This window comes from Panthera tigris, chromosome B3, assembly GCF_018350195.1.
Source record: "Panthera tigris isolate Pti1 chromosome B3, P.tigris_Pti1_mat1.1, whole genome shotgun sequence".
In the NCBI taxonomy this organism is placed as follows: domain Eukaryota; kingdom Metazoa; phylum Chordata; class Mammalia; order Carnivora; family Felidae; genus Panthera; species Panthera tigris.
Window position 1 is genome coordinate 105,799,476 of NC_056665.1, and position 20,629 is coordinate 105,820,104.

General features: G+C 45.6%; 1 protein-coding gene across 1 annotated transcript; it reads right to left on the reverse strand.

Annotated features, from left to right (window-relative positions):
- Positions 1 to 12,895: 12,895 nt before the first annotated feature.
- Positions 12,896 to 14,802, reverse strand: GPR135 (G protein-coupled receptor 135). The gene has a single exon (XM_042987760.1). The coding sequence runs from the start codon at positions 14,631 to 14,633 to the stop codon at positions 13,119 to 13,121; it is 1,515 nt and encodes a 504-aa protein (XP_042843694.1). The 5' UTR covers positions 14,634 to 14,802; the 3' UTR covers positions 12,896 to 13,118.
- Between the last annotated feature and the right edge of the window lie 5,827 nt (positions 14,803 to 20,629).

Here is a 20,629-nt window from a genome sequence, read left to right on the forward strand (position 1 = left end):
AAACGTACCATATTTCTAGCATACTTTTTTTTTTTTAAGTTAATTTATTTATTTGGGGGGGGTCGGAGAGAGAGCATGCATGCACATATGGGGGAGGAGCAGAGAGAGAAGAGAGAGAGAATCCTAAACAGGCTGTGCACTGCCAGCACAGAGCCCAAGGCGGGGCTTGATCTTATGAATTGTGAGATCATGACCAGAGCCGAAGTCAAGAGCCACTTAACTGACTAAGCCACCCAAGTGCTGTTCTAGCATACTTTTGATGAAATATGTCACAAACACGTTCTTTTCTTTTCTCTTTTTTAATGTTTGTTTATTTTTGAGAGAGCTTGAGCGGAGAGGAGCAGAAAGAGAGGGAGACACAGAATTGGAAGCAGGCTCCAGGCTCTGAGCTGTCAGCACAGAGCCTGATGTGGGGCTTGAACTCACTGGTCCTGAGGTCATGACCTGAGCTGAAGTTGGACGCTTAACCCACTGAGCCACCCAGGCTCAGTCCCACAAACATATACTTTTCTACCTATATTTAAAATAGTTAATAGGAAGTTCTCTTGCATTGTATTTCCCAGGAAAAAGATACAGTAACAGGAAGTTGCACACAGGAAGTTTATTGCAGCGTGGTCTGGTACATAAAAATTGTAAGGAGTTAAGGAAGCAGAATTGGACAGGAGAAGTTGAACTGTGATGAAATTGCAGGAAAGGCTTCAGTAGATCCCACAGAAGTTCGGGAGCTGGGATGGTCCTCAGAGTTGTCCCAAGTTAAGGTAAGAGGACTGGATGTTTGCACACCCACATCAACCAGTCACTGGGTCTGGGCTGCCTCCGGGGGGTAGGTATAACCTTAGGTGAAGCAGTTCCTTTCCTCCGAGGGCAGGCCTTGGGGGAGGGATTAGCGATGAGCCATCAACAGGTAATACTTGTGCAAGCTGGGGAGATGAGAGCCTTACTCCAGAAGGGAGTATCCAGACAAAATACCACAGTTCACCCCTTGCATTGCTTGGATTCTCTTGTTTTATATAAACCATTCATTCCACCTGAGTACAGCTTCTTCAGCGTTCTGCTTGGTTTCTTTCCCTCGGGAAACTTAGAAAAGTTAGCAGGATGCATGCAGTATGATCCTTGCTACTGCAGTTGATCTCGGGCCTGCAGCTTCCTTCCTCAGCATTCCTTCCTTCGCTGTTACCCAGCCTAAATTCTCCTCATCCTTGGCTAGAACCTCCGCTAGTCTAGTTGGCTTACCTGCTCGGGTGACCCAGGCCCTCATTACTGTGCGATCCAAACCCCTGCTCACCATGCCCTTACCAAGTTCTGCACTTGTTCTCGAACTGTCACATTAGGCAGGAGAGTACTAAAAAATGCCCAGTAGATCGCGTAGGACCAACCTATCCTTTCTTTTTCCCTGTTGTGCCTCCTGCAGCACCTGTGGCTGTTTGCACCGCAGTCCAAAGCATGGCTGCGTTCTCCCATCTGGGGTGCTTGGAGTCTCCACCCTTTGACCTCTTTCTCTATGCGTCTCACGGTAAGATTATTGATATTTCAATGTATGCTAAGCAAACATCTATCTTCCAATTGCATCGTCTATATTTTTTCAACATGGTGTCGACAACCAGCATGCCAGCACGTCAGTTTAGAAATGTCCGGAAGGTCTCCGAAAGTGGAGAATCTGTTCAGGAGGAATGTACCCTCCTCTTTCCCATGTTAGCTATGTTATTTGAGGATGACGTTGGTCATATTAACTCTTCCGAAGGAGTAACCTAATTTCTAATGGGCTGGGGGCAGGGGGCACCTCATTGCATGCTAACTACCTACTAGTTTCCCCATAATTAAGGTGGATATTTATTCAGACAAGATGCATCAAAAAAGTACAGGTATACAGACAGCATCCGGGTCCATGCTATTCTGGTTTTTAAATATTTTGCCTAACACACCTGCAGTTTGATCGTTCAAAGGTAAAATGTAGATACATAAAGTTGATTAGTCTTTTTGGCAGCAAAGGCAAAGAGCCAGTCTGGAATCTATTTAGAACTTATTTGACAGCATTGACCTCAAGTTCACCTCTGTTATCGACTTAAATGCTTTGGTACACAAGAGTATTTGATTTTTAGTTTTTATTTTTTTGATAGCCTGTCAGGTTATCCACTTCGTGTTAAATCCAACATTCTACGTTTAATTTCAAATTATATATATCCTGCCCCTATCCCGATTATTGATATTTTTAAAATCCACTCTTTACTCTGACTTTTCTCCTCCATACATTTCTCAGGAAAATTTTGCAAATAGGCTGATAAAGTAGACTACATGGGAAGGAACAAATATATTTTTATCTGCGCCTTTAAAATATGCAGACGTGTACTAATATAAAAACATTACCCCAATTAAGAAAGCAAAGGGAAAAATAAAGTTAAATTGGAGAATATTTTTATGAAGCAATGTTACATTTTAATAGTCCAGAGTAGCTCATTTCTATTTACTTGGGTTTATGGATAAACTTACAGAGGATGAGAGGAATAGTGTAAAAAGGGAATGAACTAAGGATTTAGCAGCAACCTAATTTACTTTATTTAATACATTTTGTGCTTCCCTCAACCTGCATGCTCCACAAGACAAAACAGCTGTTTCCCTGCTTTCCATTAGGGTCTGAGAGCCTAGCACATGGCAGACGCTCAAAAAATATACGTCAAGCTAATAAATGCACAAAGTTTTTATTGTTCGTCGGACACTCCATAATTGCAGCCAACTTCTCTCCTTCCCTCTTTTTATCTTTTAAAGATATTCATTTTTAACAAAAAAAAATGTTTATTTTGAGAGAGAAAGTGTGTGTGTGTGTGCACGCAAGCAGGGGAGGGGCAGAGAGAGAAGGAGAGAGAGAATCCCAACTAGGCTTCAAACTGTCCGTGTGGAGCCCAACTTGGGGCTCCATCCCATGAACTGTGAGATCGTGACCTGAGCCGAAATCAAGAGCCGGACGCCCAATCAGCTGAGCTGCCCAGGTGCCCCTAAAGATGTTCTTTATCCCCTCCACCTCCTTATCAGTCCCTTTTCCTGCCTTTCCTCTCTCTAGGAAGGGATTTCTTCCCCTCCCCTCCCTTCTCCTTTCAAAGTAGGTCACAGGAAGAAACCTAGGAGACAGTCATTAGAGAATGTTCAATAGCAATGAGAGAACAGAAAGTTTACACAGGATCACATTTTCTATTCCTCCTCTACCTTTTTTTCATTTTTATCAAATTCAGAGAAACCTGAATTTACATAATTTTATTTAATGTTTAAAGGGGATGTCGTTCTGTTGTGTGGGTGCCTCACATAATTAAGACAAGGAACCCACAACCGAACAGCATTCCTGTCCAGACCTTGCCTTGTTGTACATGATTTCTAAAAGAATCTGACCATTTCAATTTCCCAGAGACAACCTTTGTGGGACAGTCTGTCTGCATTAGCCTTAGCGTAAGACCATAAGACTAACTTGCCGTTTCCAAAGACAAAACTGGGAGAATCTTCTCTTTCCTCTAAAGAGGTGGGTCTGTATATGTTAAGAGCAGTCAAAGCCAGCTTTCATGCCGTCTCCTGTCCTTTCTATGGGGAGGATAGGAGAGGCTCCTAGCCTTGCCAGTTTTCACCACTACCTGCATCGTGGGTGGTGTAATGGCAGAGGGAAGGGAGTGGAGTTGTTAAGGCAGCCTGAACATCCCCAAGGAAACCGGGTTCCTCCACGTGCACAGAGGGCATCTGTGAGTCTCAGTGAGTACCTCACCAGCTGGCTGAGGCTGACCTGAGAAAGGCCACTAGGTCTACTCTCTTAGTAGGGCTGGCTGGGTATGGTCGTGACCTTTAGGAAGCGTGACCAGACTTTCAGAAGCCGGTTGCATAGGTACCCAGTAATCATTAAAAAGTTATCACAGGAAGCATAACATTGATGCTTAAATTCAACTGACTAGAAAAACAGAGACCCATCTGGCAGCAAACAGGCTGATGAAGACGAGGGAGGCTGCTAATGTGGATAAATCACTCTTTTTTGTAAGCTCCCAGTTAAGATTGCCCTTGTTGTGTTTCCTCTCATTTCCTCTTTACTTCCAGACTCAAAAACCTTCACCCCTATTCACCTCTCTCCCACCCACCTCTCTTCCCTTCTGGGTTCCAATACCAGTAATTCCAATACCAGCTGTGATTCTGCTAGAAATAAATGAAATAATATAAGCCAATGATCTAATGAGGCACTCAAATGCTAGCTACATCCAAAATCCCACTCTCTAAAGAAGCCTAAAATCTTAGAAGACTAAAACTCCTAAATCACAAACCTACTTCCACTTTCCACGTAAAGAAATTTGCCTCATTTCTCAGTTTCCCTGACGTATTTTATTCATACATTATATGTTATAAAATGAATGATTAAAACACAAGGTTAACTGAACATCTACAGCACTAATCATGTTCTAAATTTTTTTTCGGAGAATTAAGGAGGCAAAAGAAAAAGTTTTAACATCATACAGTGTTATATATCTAGTTTTAACGTCGTACGTGGAAAAAAAATCTTAATTGTATAAATTATTTGTTATGTAACTAGTCAAATTTATAGCCATTTATAAATGTTACTACCAATATTTTAAGATAATACATCATCCAACAAGAAGTAGGCACTACTTTAATTTTAAGGAGTGATATTTGGGGTGCCTGGGTGGCTCAGTCTATTGAGCGTCCGCCTCTTGATTTTGGCTCTGTTCATGGTCTCATGGTTGTGGAATCGAGCCCTGTGTCAGGCTCAGTATAGAGCCTGCCTCGGATTGTCTCTCCCCCCTCTCATGCTCGCCCCGTTCTCTCTCACTCAAAAGAAATAAATAAACTTAAAAACAAGTGATATTAAAACAATGCCATGGCCATATGTGTTATTGATGGGGCAAAGAGCTACGAAGCTGGTGATAATGATTAGTTTGCTTTATAAAGAGAAATAATTTTAGCCAAAGATTTTCTTATTTGACTTGGAAAGCCCACGTTGAATCTCTAATTCTTGGATCAAAGTAATAACAAGCATAAGAAATTTCTTTTAAATTCCTTTTTATTACAATTACCAATCTCCATCTTTTCTCTCTCTGTCTTGTTCTGTATACTCAGCTTGAATTGTGGACTTAACATGTGATACGTTTACCCTAGCTTTGCCTAGCACTAAGATGATACACTACCTTTTTATATGAGAATGAGAACCAAACTGTAATCAATGGGAATGTTAAAGCATGTAAAGACGAAAAATGCACCATGATGGGCTGCTGCTTTTGAATTGGTGGATGCTTTCCCTCTTTGAAAACTGTTGTACTTGATAATGGAGCCTCCTTGTGGGGAATTAGTAGTATTTCAGGCTTCCCAATCACAGGTGAAATGCTGTTTAACACCCCCTCCCAGCTTCACAATGGGAGCGTGGAGTCCTGCTCTCAAGAAATTATGTACTTGCCTTGGGCCCCTGGCATCCGGAAATCCACAGGAGCTCAACGACCACCAAGGAGGGGTGAACTCTGCTGTCTCTCCTTTAGTTTGTCTCTAGCCCCCTGCAGCTACAGGTAAAGCAGGGTTAAGAATGTTTTCAGTTACACTCATTGTTAGGGTCTTTGAGAGAGAACACGTGGGCAAATTGTTTCCTTTCAAAAACTGGCCCATGTAGTGGGACTCTTGAGAACGTACTAGGCAGATTTCTCTCTTGGCCAAAGGTCTAGCATCCATTTATGTTCTTGTGTCACTAGTAGTTCTTTTGTATTGCAGAACCCACAAAACGAGGTAGGTGGATGCTTATACCTCAGTGTAGGATCACAGGGATCACAGTGGCTGCAAATGCAGACTGAGGCAAACGTTTTCTTCCCATTCCATGACCTCCAGAGCAGGGGCAAAGTGTGATGCAGCCCTCTAAAGTGGTGAATATTGCTTCATAAAAACCCAAACAGAACAAATATAATAAATTTTCTATTTATAAAACACTTGCATTTTAAGAAACTTTTCAGTATATTGAAGTATATTCAGTATATATTCAGTATATTCAGTATATTGTATATTGAAACCATTTTTTTTTAAACTGAGTTGAATCCTCAGCAGCTTTTTTTTTTTGTAAGTTTATTTATTTTTGAGACAGAGAGAGACAGAGCATGAATGGGAGAGGGGCAGAGAGAGAGGGAGACACAGAATCGGAAGCAGGCTCCAGGCTCTGAGCCCTCTGCACAGAGCCCCACGTGGGGCTCGAACTCACGGACCGCGAGATCATGACCTGAGCTGAAGTTGGACGCTTAACCAACTGAGCCACCCAGGTGCCCCGAAACCATTTTAAAATACTATGTTTCTCCGCAGAATGGACTAAAGGTACACAATTACACAAGTGTCCATAGGTTCTCAGCTGTTTCAGGGTCTGGTGGGACATTTGAACACTGTCTGGAATGAGGGAAGATTCTTTCTTGGACAGTATTCCATTATGCTTCGCAGGACACCTGGCATTCCTAGACACCGCTCGCTAAGCGCCAGTGACATTGGGATACTGAAAATGCTCCCACAGATTTCCAAAGTGCCCCTTAGGGAGGAGTAATGCTCCTATTGATAAGAATGACCCTGTCTTTTCATCATGGTCATAATTGTCAGATCCATGTTTTGTTCTGTTTATGTTGAAAAGGGCAAGATAATGAGAAGACAAGCCATAGCCTGGGAAGAAGTTTTTGCAAAAGATAAAGGACTGTTATCCAAAACATACAAAGAACTTTTATTAATTTTTAAATGTTTATTTATTTATTTTGAGTGTGTGTGTGTGCACACACACACACAAGCAGGGGTGGGGCAGAGAGAGAGGGAGAGAGGGAGACACAGAATCAGAAGCAAGCTCCAGGCTCCGAGCTGTCAGCACAGCTGACATGGGGCACGAACTCATGAGCTGTAAGATCATGACCTGAAGGGAGGTCTGACGCTTAACTGACTGAGCCACCCGGGTGCCTCTCCCACACACACATACACACACACACACACAAACTTTTAAAACTCAGCTATAATAAAAGGGTTTTGTTAGTTATTTCTTTCCCTGATTCTCTCTGGCAAACTAGCTGGCAAACGTTTTAGCATGTATCTCTCTCATGAAGCTATTAGCCTTCTCTTAATTTTTTTTTTTTTTTACCACCGAAACTCCATTGTTTTGACAATGCCCTTAGACTTAAACTTCCCATGCTCTGTTTCAAATAAAGTTAGTTGCTTTGGGGAGAGCTGTAGCACTGCCTGCTTCGAGTCCTGTCTATACCCCTGGCCAAAATAGCTGAGCCAGAGCTCTAAAGCTGGGGGCCGGGGGGCGGCAGAGACAGTGTCCTACTTCTTTTGGAGTGGCACCTTGCTGTAGGAGCAGGGCACCGGGTGTGGGCAGTGGCCCACAGTCTTCTCAGCTTATGTCTCCTACAGCAGAGTCTCCATCCTACAAATGCGCTGGGTTGAGCGCACTCACGACCCTGGTATTCCCAGCACGCCATCCCTGAGGTTGAGCACCTGTCCTATGGATGGAGGCTAGGCCGAAGAAGAGAACTCCCAGCCCCTTGGGTACACTCACCTGGAATTTAGCCTCTGCAACATGCAGCTGAAAATTTGAGAAGTTCTCATGGCCTGCTCCTCCCAGGGAGATACCATACCCTCCCATTGGAAGCTGGGGAAGAGGGAGCCTTGTGTACGTGGTTGTACTCACCTGAAGTGGAGTTTCTGTCACACTGACCTGGGTGCAGGGAGAGGGAGTAGGTTATAGTTCAAACGCCACTGACTCTCGCTCTTCTTACTGAATTATAGTAGACTTTCTCCAATAAATGTTTCTTCATTTGCCGTATGCCGTTACGACAACTTCCAGAGACTTCAAATGGCTGCTTTGTGAATAATTTTTACCACCTATACCAGTTTCACTGGCTAGCAGATCCCCAGAGACCCTCACTGCCATTCCACAAACGGAACTCCCAATCCATACTTACATATCATTTTGATTTATTGACCCAACAATATCCAAAAGTACCAAGCAATCAAAAATATTTAAGGATAATTTTTCAGGGGCGCATCGGTAACTCAGGTGGTTAAGCGTCTGACTCTTGATTTTGGCTCAGGTTATGATCTCATGGTTCGTGAGTTCGAGCCTCGCGTCCAGCTCTGCGTTGAAGGTATGGAGCCTGCTTGGGATTTTCTCTTTCCCTCTCTCTCTGCCCCTGCCCCACTGGCTTGCTCTCTCTCTCTCTCTCTCAAAAAATAAATACATGAACTCTTAGCCTAATTTTTAAAAAGCAGCCTGAGACAGTATTATGGGTGTGGCATAGCCCTCCATGATGCTGAGACAGGGTAATTATCTTTTTGTGTCCAAAGAGGAGCTCTAAAAGTGGTCCATAGTTAGAGCTGGGTCCTCCCGGACTGAGTGAGGGAATAATCACGCATAAATTTTGGATGTGACTGGAGACTGACTGGTGGATGCCAGGACGGATGAATCACCACTGAAGACTGATGTTTACCAATGCTTGGTACTAAATAAGCCCCTAGAACCTAGATACTGCCATGTTAAGTTTCTATGTGGCAGAACAGAGGACTGGGGAAAAATTTAATTGCATAAGAATGACAATTTCTTGCACCATCAAAATTGTAGACTAGGATTTAGATCAGCTGTAAAAGTATAGGCTTTTTTTTTTTTTTTTTTTTTTTACAAGTTCAGCTGTAGGCAGGGAATTGAGAGAGATAAAAGGGAAGGAGGAATAGGAGAGGCTTTGCGGTTTTTTTCCTTTTAAGTGAGAGCTTATGGGTTCACAAGAGGGATTTGGTTCAGTGAGAAAGACTAAGGATACCAGGAAAGTATCGATGGTGTGAGGTTCCTGGGGCTAGAAAGGGCCCCACTTTCTTTACTAGTGGAAAGACAGAGCTGAGGACTGGTATAAATCCAGGTTAGCTTGTAATGTTCATCTTTCAAGAGGGGAAGGTCAGTTATAAGTTTGAGCAGAGAAAGTACGAAGGATCACTAAAGTGAGCAGAAAGAGTGAGCTGGCAAGCAAAAAGGTTTAAATTGTTGGGCAGAGGGGCTGAGAGAAGCCATGGACGCTGGGTGCAGAGGGTACTCGATCTGATCTACGATTTTCCTCCAGTTGTGCTCAGCTGTTCTGGAGCAGGAATGGAGAAGACGGACGACTGGGGTCTGCCAGGGCTGAGATTATACTAGAAAATAGCTGCCCAGCATCTCTTCATATATTTGAAAATCACATATCTTATATAGCTGTTCTCCAACTCAAACAAATCTTTTCTTTTACATTTTATGATATTTATTTCCCCATCCCTTTAGTGTTGTCTTTATCTTCTCTGGCTCTTCTCCGGGTTTCCCATTTTCTTTTACACATTAAGAGAGGCAGCACAGTGCGGTGGTTAAGATGGGACTTTTGGCGCCCATCTGCTAGGTACAAATCTTATGTATAGTGCAAACTTCCTGTGTCACCGCGGTCAAATCACATAGCACCTCTGTGCCTCAGTCTTCTCATCTGTAAAATGGGGGCAGTGATAATATAGTATCTTCCTAGAGAGTTGCTTTGAGGAGCAGATGGGGTAATGTACGTACTATGGTGAGCGTGACTCGTTGCTCTTATTGTCATTCAAAGGAAACCCTCAAACTGGGAGCAGAATGACACATGAAGGATTACGTGCTGACCAATATTTAACATATCTCAATATTTCATAGCTTCTCTTTCTCCTTTTTATTTTATTATTTTTTAATTTTTTTAATGTTTATTTATTTTTGAGACAGAGAGAGACAGAGTATGAATGGGGGAGGGCCAGAGAGAGAGGGAGACACAGAATCAGAAGCAGGCTCCAGGCTCTGAGCGGTCAGCACAGAGCCCGACGCGGGGCTCGAACTCACGGACTGCGCGATCGTGACCTGAGCCGAAGTCGGACACTTAACCGACTGAGCCACCTAGGCGCCCCTCTTTCTCCTTTTTAAACAAAATCACTATAATCGTGCACTCCATGTGAGGAAAAGTCTGTCTTATATTTGAGAGTCAATCTTTCTCCGTCTTTTATTCAAGGCATCGATTTCTGTCTCTAAGTATTTACAACTGGACCAGATTTGTTGCTGGCCTTTATCTACATATCTTTTGCTTCCAAATCCATCTCTTTTGATAACGGTTTCTGAAAATGTGACACCTTTTCTTCCCCACAGGTAGAGTCCGGATTAGGGCCAATTTTTATAAAGCTCGAGGTCCTCCATTAGACTGTAAGCCCTCTTAAAGCAGGTACGGTGATTTTCACCTTTCAGTAGACTTAGCACCCAGGAAATTGCCCAATGTGAAGTGGGAAATAAAAACTATAGATGATGATAATAGTGGTGGTGGTGGTGATGCTAACTTCTCATCTTTAGTTTCTCTATCCTCCGACCGTTGAGGGAACAACGGAGGCTAAAGGAAGAGAACACAGGGCTCCAAAGCCAGACAGACTGGTGGTTCAAATCCTAGTTCTATCACTGACTAGTTGTATAGCCTCAAATAAACAAACAAGCAAATAACACTATAATTTTTTTAGTAACTTATTAGCATTGCTTTTTCTTTTCCCTCCCATTTTTGCCAACCATGACTCTTACAGGTCCTGACGGAACGGTCTCTTCCCCAAGCTATCCTTTTCTTAAAACTTCCTACCACTACCTACACCAAGAGTTAGGATGGGACTCCTTTCCTGCCTTAAAGTCCCTCGTGCCACCACCTTGTCACTTCCAGTCTCTCAGATTTTCCCTTCACTCACCAGAAAGGTTATTCCATGCCATGTTTATTTTTAAATATCTTCCTTTGAGTTTTCTTTTCAGGGAATACCCCACTTTGTACATTTGCCTCCTTCCCCTAAGATCCCTAACTCTTTGCCGTCATTCACAGTTGCTGAATTCCTATCCTCTGATAACTTTCCTAACTGGAAGACTTTATCATGTCCTCCCAAGTGCCAGACATGACTTCCATTTTCTCAGAATGCCAAAAAATACACAATTGTTTTGACTTTAACAGGCAGATACTGTAGATATACGTTAAATATTTGTTCAGCTGCATTAAGTCTGTGTGTGTGTGTATATATATACACACATATGTATGTAGACATACACACACACACACACATATATATAATAAGTGCTAAAGAGTAGAGATTATCTCATCTACTTTGCACCACATTGAGTATAGCAAGATATATACAGATAATGTATAAACTTATGAACTTATGATTGTGATGATGCCTTGAGCATGGGGGAGAAATTAAATACCTTTAGCTCTGACAGAATCATATTTTTCCATCTTTGATTACAAAATACACCCACCTATCACACAGAAGTGTAAAAAATAATTAACCTCTTTAAATGCAAGAAAAAAAGGTGGCTATTTCACATTGAAATTTTAACATTATAGCTGATGTCATTTCATATCTAGCTTAAAGTACTCATTCAATGAAGGCTGTGAAATGTTGAAGGCAAGAGGAGCAAGTGGAGGGAAGGAAAGAAAGAGGGAGAAAACAGTATCTTTCAAAATTCCGAGTAAACGATTCTGTGAATAGTGGCATTTAATGTGCAAAATTTCAGACACACAAACCTGGAATTGTGCTTTTGAATTTTAAGAAGCGTCTTTGTCTTAGGGGCTCCTGGGTGGCTCAGTCGGTTAAGCGACTGACTCTTGATTTCAGCTCAGGTCATGATCTCACGGTTCATGGGTTCAAGCCCCTGCATCAGGCTCTGCACTGACAGTGTGGAGCCTGCTTGGGATTCTCTCTCTCCCTCTCTCTCTGTTCCTCCCCACTTGTGCTCTCTCTAAAAATAAATAAATAAATAACTTTTAAAGAAGAAGCATCTTTGGTTTTCACATTTCTGAAAATATTTCCAGCTTGATTGAAGTTACTTTCTGACCTTATGCCCAAATTATTAATATTCTATTATATGCAATAACACCACATCTATTCTCCCTTTCTAATAGTTAGTTTAGACAAATCATGTCTATAAAAGCAATGATTCATTTTTTTTCATAAATATAACCAAACTTCCAAATGTAGAAGGGTATGATGCCCTTGGAAAGCTCTATGCTTATTCTAAGAATACAGCCACTTCTCAAAATATTTTTAGAATTCTTCACTGTACTCATCCTCAGTTAGCCACATAGGAAAGCCAGTCTTGTTACTTTATAGAGCTCTCATTTTTTTATATATATGAAAAAGTGTCATTACTTACCTGATTCAATCAACTTGACTTCAAGTTACATTTTTGGCTGCATCTGAAAATCAAATTTACCTCAAAAGGCAACGATCTTCTACTATGAAAGTTATTTTTTAAAAATGTAAAAGCACTCTGCGAACAGCATCCCCCATGTGATTAGAAACAAAAGTATCAGGTTAGAGTAAGGGTAAAGCCTCAAAACTTCCCAGGGCAGATAATTTGGGGGACACAATGAGGGATATTAATTTTTTTAAGTATAATTTTGGAATACATTTATAAACAGCCACATTTCTTTATTTTCATACTTCTATCTGCCCTTCAGATGGTTGATTTTATGGTAATAAGCTACCTTCCAAAATCCGAAAATGGTTTAAAATGGTCTATGAATATAAAATTTCCCACAAAGATTATAGGGACACGGGGCGCGAGGAAGCGCGCCAAAACGTGTAAGGACAAGAATTTTTCGTTCCCAACCTAAGCACCCAAAGCGCGTGTCAGAGGTGCAAGGTCTAAAAATCTCAACTTTGGTGAATTCTGGTGATTTAGGGGAGCCTTCAAGTGATTCTGAAAGTCTCCATCCTTTCCTGAAACTCTCTGTATTTGAACAAATCCTGGTTGCATTCAGTGATTTTGTTTGTTTCACAGTGTGATTCCTATAATATGAGCTTTTCAGTAATTGTGAATGTTATTTTTCTCATTTTTGGCACTTACAGTTCACAATGCTTGGTTGTGTGGTTTAATATTTTAATTTTTGCATTTTACACTTGGCACTTTTGAAGAAGGGCACATTGTCTTGTATGTTGTTTGGGGGAAGGGGTAAGCCTCCCCCTCGTTCTCTTTTTTAAATGTTTGGCTTTATGAAATACACGATTCTCCCCCAGAATCCCGTATCATCAAACGGTACAGCTGAAAATTTGCCTTTACAAGCTGTGAATCCCAACCTTTCTTAGAGGCTGGTGTCCCCAGCTTCAGACTTAGGCTGTTTGACCGCTGCTGTCACTGGTTCTAGGGGCCCCTCCCTGCAGAAAAGCACAACTGGGTTTTTTCGAGCCCACATGGCCACGTCCCCTCCCATCCCGCTGGACGGGTTGGAAGAGGACATCCTGCTGAAGGCTCCCAGCCGGTTGGCGTAGCGGTTTCGAAGGCGATTGCGGCTTCTGGCCTGCAGACCGGGGCCCTGGTTGGGCAGGAAAGCGTCCACGTTCCTAGTCCGGTAGCCCTCTTCCCGGTTGCGCCCCAGGAGCATCGAAATGTTGGGGTTGCGAATGGCGTAGATGACAGGGTTGATGGCCCCATTGGCCCAGGTCAGCCAGACAGCCACCACATTGAGGAGCGAGGGGGCTTGCGCGGCCTGGGCCTGCCGGGCCGCAGCCAGCAGCACCAGGAAGCAGTAGGGCCCCCAGCAGCAGATGACGAAGACGATCATGATAAGCACGGTGGTGGCCGTGCGCACCTCGCTGAAAAAGCGCAGCACGCGCGCGTACGTGGTCAGGGGCCGCACGCGCACGTCGGACAGGCGCACCGTCTTGCAGATGTGGTAGTGGCAGAAGCACATGAGCAGGAAGGGCAGCAGGTAGCAGGCCACCACCAGCCCCACGCTGTAAGCCGCGCCCAGCTGCGCGGGGTCCGGGGACGTCCGGTACAGGCAGCCGTGGAAGCTCTGGGCCGCCGGGGGCTCCCGGGGCGAGCGGAGCAGCTCCCAGGGCAAGGAGAAGCCCAGGGCCGCCAGCCAGGCGCCCGCCAGCAGCTGCAGCGCGCGGCGGCGACCGATCTTCTCCCGCGGCGGCCGCACGATGGCGCAGTAGCGGTCCAGCGAGATGAGGGCCACGCTGAGCGTCGACACGATGCCGAAGCACGAGCTGAAGAAGCGGCTGGCGGCGCAGAAGCCGCGCCAGGGCCCCGCGGCGGGGGCGACGGGGGCGGCGGCGGGGACCGAGCCCCCTGGCGGCGTGAACAGGTCCAGGAAGGCGGCAGGCAGACAGAGCAGCGCCGTGAGCAGGTCCGACAGGGACAGAGACAGGATGAAGGCGTTGGTGACGGTGCGGAGCTGCCGGTGTTTCACGATCACCCCCATCACCGCGCAGTTGCCCAGGCTAGACAGCAGGAAGATGAGCAGGAGCACGAGCGCCTGGGCTGCCACCGCCGCGCCGTGCGACAGCAGCGGCGCCGCCTCGGGGCCCGGCGGCGGCCTCCCCGCCGCCCCCGCCGCCCGGGGCCCGCCGAGGCCGCCGCCAGCCGAGGCGCCAGTGCTGTCGCCCCCGTTCCCGTCGCTCTGGTTCCCCAGCGCCGCGGCCGCCGCGGTCGCCACGGTGCTGAAGGAGAGCACGGCCGCCGCGGTGGCCGCGGAGGAAGTCCCTCCAGGTGCGCCGGCCGCGGAGGGGGCTCCGGGGTGTGGGCTGCCCAACAAGGTCATTCTCGCTGGCGGGCGGACCGGCGGCGGCGGCGGCGGCTGCTCCTCCATGGGGCCCCGAGGCGGCCGCGGCTGTGTTCATCCCTTACGGGGGGAGGCGGCCGCAAGCCCGGGGGGGGGGGTGGCTCGGGCTGGGGCCAGAGGCCTCTGCCGGGAGTCGGGTCGGCGGGAGGGGTGGCGGTCGCCCCGTACCCGTCGCCCCGTACCCGGCCGATCCTTTGACGTGGGTTCTAGGCGTTGCCGAGGGAACGGTGTTTACGCAGGAGCGCGGGGCGGGACGCCGACCAAGCACCCTCCGAAGAGCCGGCCCACAACATCACTCCTCCACGAGGTTAACCGGCCAGGGAGTCTGGGCTTCAGCGGGGGCCAGGTTGACCCCCACCCCCAAGGGACTTCATTTATACGAGGGCCAGGTGAAGCGGGACGGGCCCTCATATAAATGGCCAAATTCAACAAGGGTTCACTCTTGAACTCTCTTGTCGGATACAAGTGTCCTACAGGAAGGCCTTTGCCGGGGACACTCTGCTTCCTGTTGATGTTTTTGGCACATGCAAGTAAGGGACCTAGAACCTAAGGTGAAAAACGGTCCAGATCCGGAGATCTTAAGCCTCAGGGGCCGAATAATGTGAACCAGGGTGTTCTCAAACTTGAACATGCAACAGAATCACCTAGAGGGCTCATTAAAACGCAAGTGACCGGACCCAACCCCGGTTTCAGATTCCGTAGGTGTGGGGTCCGGTCCCAGAATTTGCATTTCCAACAAGTTAATAGGTAGTGATGATGTTGCTGGTTTGGGGAACACACTTTGAGAACCACTGAGGTAGTGAGCTTATTAAAACGCATGTTTATGGATGACTCCCAGAATTATTGAGGATGGGCCTGTGAATCTACAGCCACAGGTAATTCTGATATAGGTGCTGTGAGGAGCTAGAATATGGATCTCGGAGACAGCAGGCCATCTTGTTTTCAAGGGCGCAGACCTCAGGACCATAAGTGGTTCACACGTGTGTGGCAGCGTTGGGTGGAGAGTAGAGAGCAATGAGTTCCTTGCCCTCTTGGCAGCCTTCCTCAGTTCTCTGGAATGTGGTGTGTAGAAAGTGCTACCAGCCAGGGAGTCACCGCTGTCGCAGCTCCAGGTTTGTGGCTGGGAGATGGAGAACTGAAAGGTCCTGCCTGCCCAGGGAAGCTGCATCTCAAGTTTCTGGGCATGGCCTCTAATGGGGGAAAATGTGATAAACCCTTAGGTTCTCTAAAACCATGGTTTGCAAAGTGTGGACCCTAGACCCGCTGCATTAGCCCCACCTGGGACCTTGTCAGAAATGCAGATTCCCAGGCTCTGCCCCCAGTATACTGAATCTGAACTCTGGAGGTGGGGCCCGGCCATATGCCCTGCGAGTGATTCTGACGCACAGTTGAGAAACACTGCTCTAAAGAATGACCAGTGCACTTGCAGATCTTGGAATCAATGATATTAGTGCTTCGGATGCTTATTTCAATGAGGAAAAATATCTTACTGGAAATTTACAGTATAAATAGAAGTTTATTTAAGGTGGTAAACAAATGCATTATAGGAACTCATTATAGGATGTTTAACAGTAACTCTAGCCTCTGCCCACAACATGCCAGTAGTGACAATTAAAAATGTCCCTGGGGGGGTTGGGGGGGGGATGACCACAACTGAGAACCACTGAATTAAGACAAAGCTATATAGTAGTTTATTTAGCAAATCTTCTCTGTGCTAGGTTTTCAGAAACAACAAATCAGGATCTCAGCCCAAAGAACCTTACAGTTTTAGGCAAACCCAAATATATTACAGTATTGTACGTGTTGTTAAAAAATATAATGAAATTCTATGGAGGTGATTATTCCTAGGGTAGCTGATGAAGACTTCACACGAGCAGTGACATCGGACTCTCCAAAATGAGAAGACAGGGAAGGACCTTTGAAATTCATGTGTAAAGTCTGGAGATAAGTGCATATGTTACTTGACTCTTGGGTACTGGTGACTGAGGGTAGGGAGTGGAGAGAGAAATAAATGATAAAATGATAAATGATAAAAGTTGACTGGAACCCTCTTATGAAGGCATCGCATGCCATGTTACAGAGATTGAACTTCATCAGGGGGAGATGGGGTAACGGCACTCGCCATTGAAGGGTAGGCCAGGGTCAGGTATGTTCAGAAAGACAAGAATGACCTCACACGCTCCTGGTTTTCCTCCTCCCTCGGTTGCCTCAGTGGCCTCTCCCGTTCACCCCCATCATCTGGTCTAAATGCTAGAGTCCATCGGGGCCCAGTCCTCAGCAGCTCTGCACTTCCTCCTCTCACCACACCCAGAGCTTTGAAAGCCCAATGTTCATAATCCACGCTGAATCTCTAGCCTCCAGCCCCGTATCTAGTTATTTGGCATCTCCCCTTGATGTGCCAAAGCACCTCAAACTCCGCGTGACCCAAGTGGACTTCATGGTCTTCCTCCTACTTTTCCTAAAATCCCTTGGTCCTCTCTATTCTGTGTCTCAGAAAATGGCACTACCTCCCATGTAGCTTACAAACTGGAAATTTAGGATTCTAGGCTAATCCCTCTTCCTCACCACCAGCCCATGTACAATTGACCCCCAAGACCTAGGGATTTTACTTGTTAAGTGTCTTTGTTTCCATTCACTTCCTCCATCACTTCCTCCTCCACCTGAATCTCAGCTTTCGTTCTCTCTTCTTTGAGCTACCTCGGCCACCCACCGCTCTGGTCTCCGCACGTCCAGCCCCTACACTACACTGCAGACCGGATGCCTTTTTAAACAAAATAAATTTGATCATGCCATTCACTGATGTAAACCCCTCTACGGCTTTCTCCTTTTAATTTAGGATAAGGACCCCAATCCTTAATGTTTCCTACAAGGCCCTGCATGAGTTGACATCTGCTCCCTTTCTGGTCTCATTTGGGGCCACTTTCCTTTTTGTCGCTCCAGTCTAGTCACACTGGCCTTTTGCGACCTTCTTGAACCTCTCTTCTTAGGTCATCTGCACTTGCTATCCCCTCTGTCTAGAAAGCCCGTTCCCTCGCCTTCCCCCAATGCCCTCACATCCCCGTCTCCATGCGCATGTTAACCTCATCTCTCCGGGGGAAGCCTTCCTTGGCTTGAAGCATATCAGCACTGTCTATAATTATATTGTTGTGATTAATCACTACCTGCCTCTCGCTGTAGGCTGCCGGCTTTGTGAAGACTCGAACCTTGTTTGGCGTGTTATTAGATCCCTAACACTTAGCACTTTGGAAAATTGTTAGATACACAAAACCTATTTTTGAGTGACCGTAGGAGAATTTGGCAACCAGGAGACCAGTTAAGAAGAGGCATTGTAAGAAAAGGCATTCTCCCAGGGGAGAAATGAATAGGGTCTGAATAAAGGCATAGTGGAGAGGGTGAAGAGATTTTAAGGAGGTAGGGTCTTTGGATGTAAACAATACAAACAGAGCATTGTCTCCCCTAAGCAAAAAAGGGGTTTATTGAAAGGATAGGGGGAGTTCAAATTATAAAAGGATAATCTAAGGGAAGTCAGGGCAGAGATAGCAGGTAGAGGTGCAGAAACTAATTGAGGGTAATCACTACTGGAATAAGTCCACTTCAGCCATGTTTCAGACTTTATGTCATTTCTCTCAAGATCTCAGGTCCAGGGAGAGAAAGTCTGACGGTGTACCCTCTGCCTGGAAGTCCAAGCAAGGCTACAATGCAGGGGATGGATAGTTTTCCACAGGAAAAGGTGAGTGTTGCTGATAAAGCAAAGGGGAGGGAATGATGCCAGCCGAATCCACCCACATCCACCCCCAGAGCATCACCAGACAGGACAGAATGGCGTGACAGGAGCCAAGGATAAATTGCAAGTTTGTGGCTCGATGGATGGTGGTACCATTAATTAAGGTGGAGAACACAGGAGGAGGGGCACATTATAGGGGGCAGAGGAATCTGACTTGTCCATCAGGTAGTGGTATGGCTCTGGACCTGAGGATTTAGAGATTTGGAAGTTGTCAGCCTCTCTCTACAAGAGACAAAACCACAGGCATGAATGTGATGACTATGGACAGGGTGTTGAGTGAAGAGAGAAAGGAGCCATGGGTGGAATGCTAGGGAGTAGAAAAAATTAAGAAGCAGGGAAAGGGCGAAAGGCCAGGCAGGTGAGCGAAATATCTAAATGAGGCATACTGGCCAGTTGAGAAGTCAGAAGTCTCGGGCTTGTGGTTTTCATTTTGATTTGCTTTTCAAAACAAGGTAATCTTCTCAGCTTCTTCTCAGGAAAGCTGCTGTGACCATGAGGTTACCGCTAGGTGGGGAGCTAACAGACCTCTTTTGTATTTTAGAGCTAAAAGGAGAAGTTGGCAGGTAGGGGAGGCTCAAACTTGTAAAGCCTGGACCCAAATGGGTAATTAAATAGGTCGGTGAAACAGTTTTGTTACTCAACTACCGTAGCATCAGCCTCACCTGGGAGCTTGCTAGAACTGCCCCACGCCTGCCTAATGAGAATCTGCAACTTAAGATCCCCAGGTAATTCATACCCACCTTGAAGTATGAGAAACATGGTTCTAAGGAGGGATGTTATGGAATTTGGGGATTTTAAGAGTTAAAGAGAAGGATGTCCCAATTCTTATGGAGTCTAGAGGACTTGGAGCAAAACTCAGTGCAATTTCATGGTGAAGAGAAGATGGACCTGGGCCCACGCAATTGCAACACCTGGTGGGGCTATGGTTAGGGTTAGGGGTTAGGGTTAGGGTTAGGGTGGGTACTAATGAGGACTGGGTACTAACTTAGTGACCTTGAGAACTTCAGTGAGTGGCTCTGTGGCTGACTCAGCACCAGGGGAATGGAGGTTCTCGCTCTACAATGTACCACACTTGCCTGCCAGGAGCAAGGATGGGTATCTGCCACGGGTTGCATAAACCCTCGGGTGACTGTTAGACTTAACAGTTAGATCAAGGATAATTTCCAGTGAATAATGAAGTGAAAACCAGATGGCAACAGTCAAATAACAAATGGATGACGAGACAATGTAACCAATGTGCACAGAATCAGGAATTTAGGAATTTGACTACAAAGATAAGGAAACAGGGGTCATGGCAAGCTAGAGAGGTAAGGCAGACAAAGGATGTTTGTTTCATTTTGTTTATGATGAGCATATTTAAGTACTTAGAGCTATGAGATCAGTGAGGGAAAGGTGGTTGCTTGAGGGAGGTTCCAAGACCCTTACCAACGGTGGGAAAGGATAATTGTAGGCATATATAGAAGTTAGACTCAGTGGGGCTTGTGACTGGTTAGATACATGGAGGTGTGGGAGGGGGCAGTTAATTTCCCTAGTGTTGACTCGAAGAGAGACAGTGAAGTGCAGAAGGGATAAATATTACTTCAAGGTTTAGACTGTGGCTTGGAATCGAATTTAGGAAGATATAGGCACTATTTTTTAATGTTCAAGAAATATAACATTTTATTAACGTCCTCTATTCCAGAGCAAATTCTGGCTGTATTATCTTAGAAATGGAGGAAGTATAGGAGGGAAATACTCGGCTTGGAGTCAGAAGTCCTAGATTCCCAGCCTTTAGTGTGGCCTTACAGGAGTTATTTAACATGTCTGGCTTGTATTTCCCTCATATACAGATCTTCTACTTACAATAGGGTTACATCCCAATAAACCCATCATGAGTGGCAATACCATAAGTCAAAATGCATTTAATACACCTAACCCACCGAAAATCAGAGCTTAGCCTTGCCTAACTTTCACATGCCCAGAACACTTACACTAGCCTACTGTGTGCCAAATCACAAAACTTATTCTATAATCAAGTGTTGACTATATCATGTAGTGTATTGAATGATGTACTGAAAGTGAAAACCAGAATGGCAGTGTGGGTACAGAATGTTTGTCAGTGTTCCACTGTTGACCCTCATGACTGCACGGCTGACTCACTGTGGCTGTGGCTCACTTCGGCCACTCAGCGTCACACGAGAGTGTGGTGCCACATATATGGGGCCCAGGAAAAGATGCAAATTCAAAGTCCGGTTTCTTC

Coding starts and splice junctions, on each gene's coding strand:
- GPR135 (XM_042987760.1), bottom strand. CDS start 14,633: ATGGAGGAGCAGCCGCCGCCGCCGCCGCCGGTCCGCCCGCCAGCGAGA.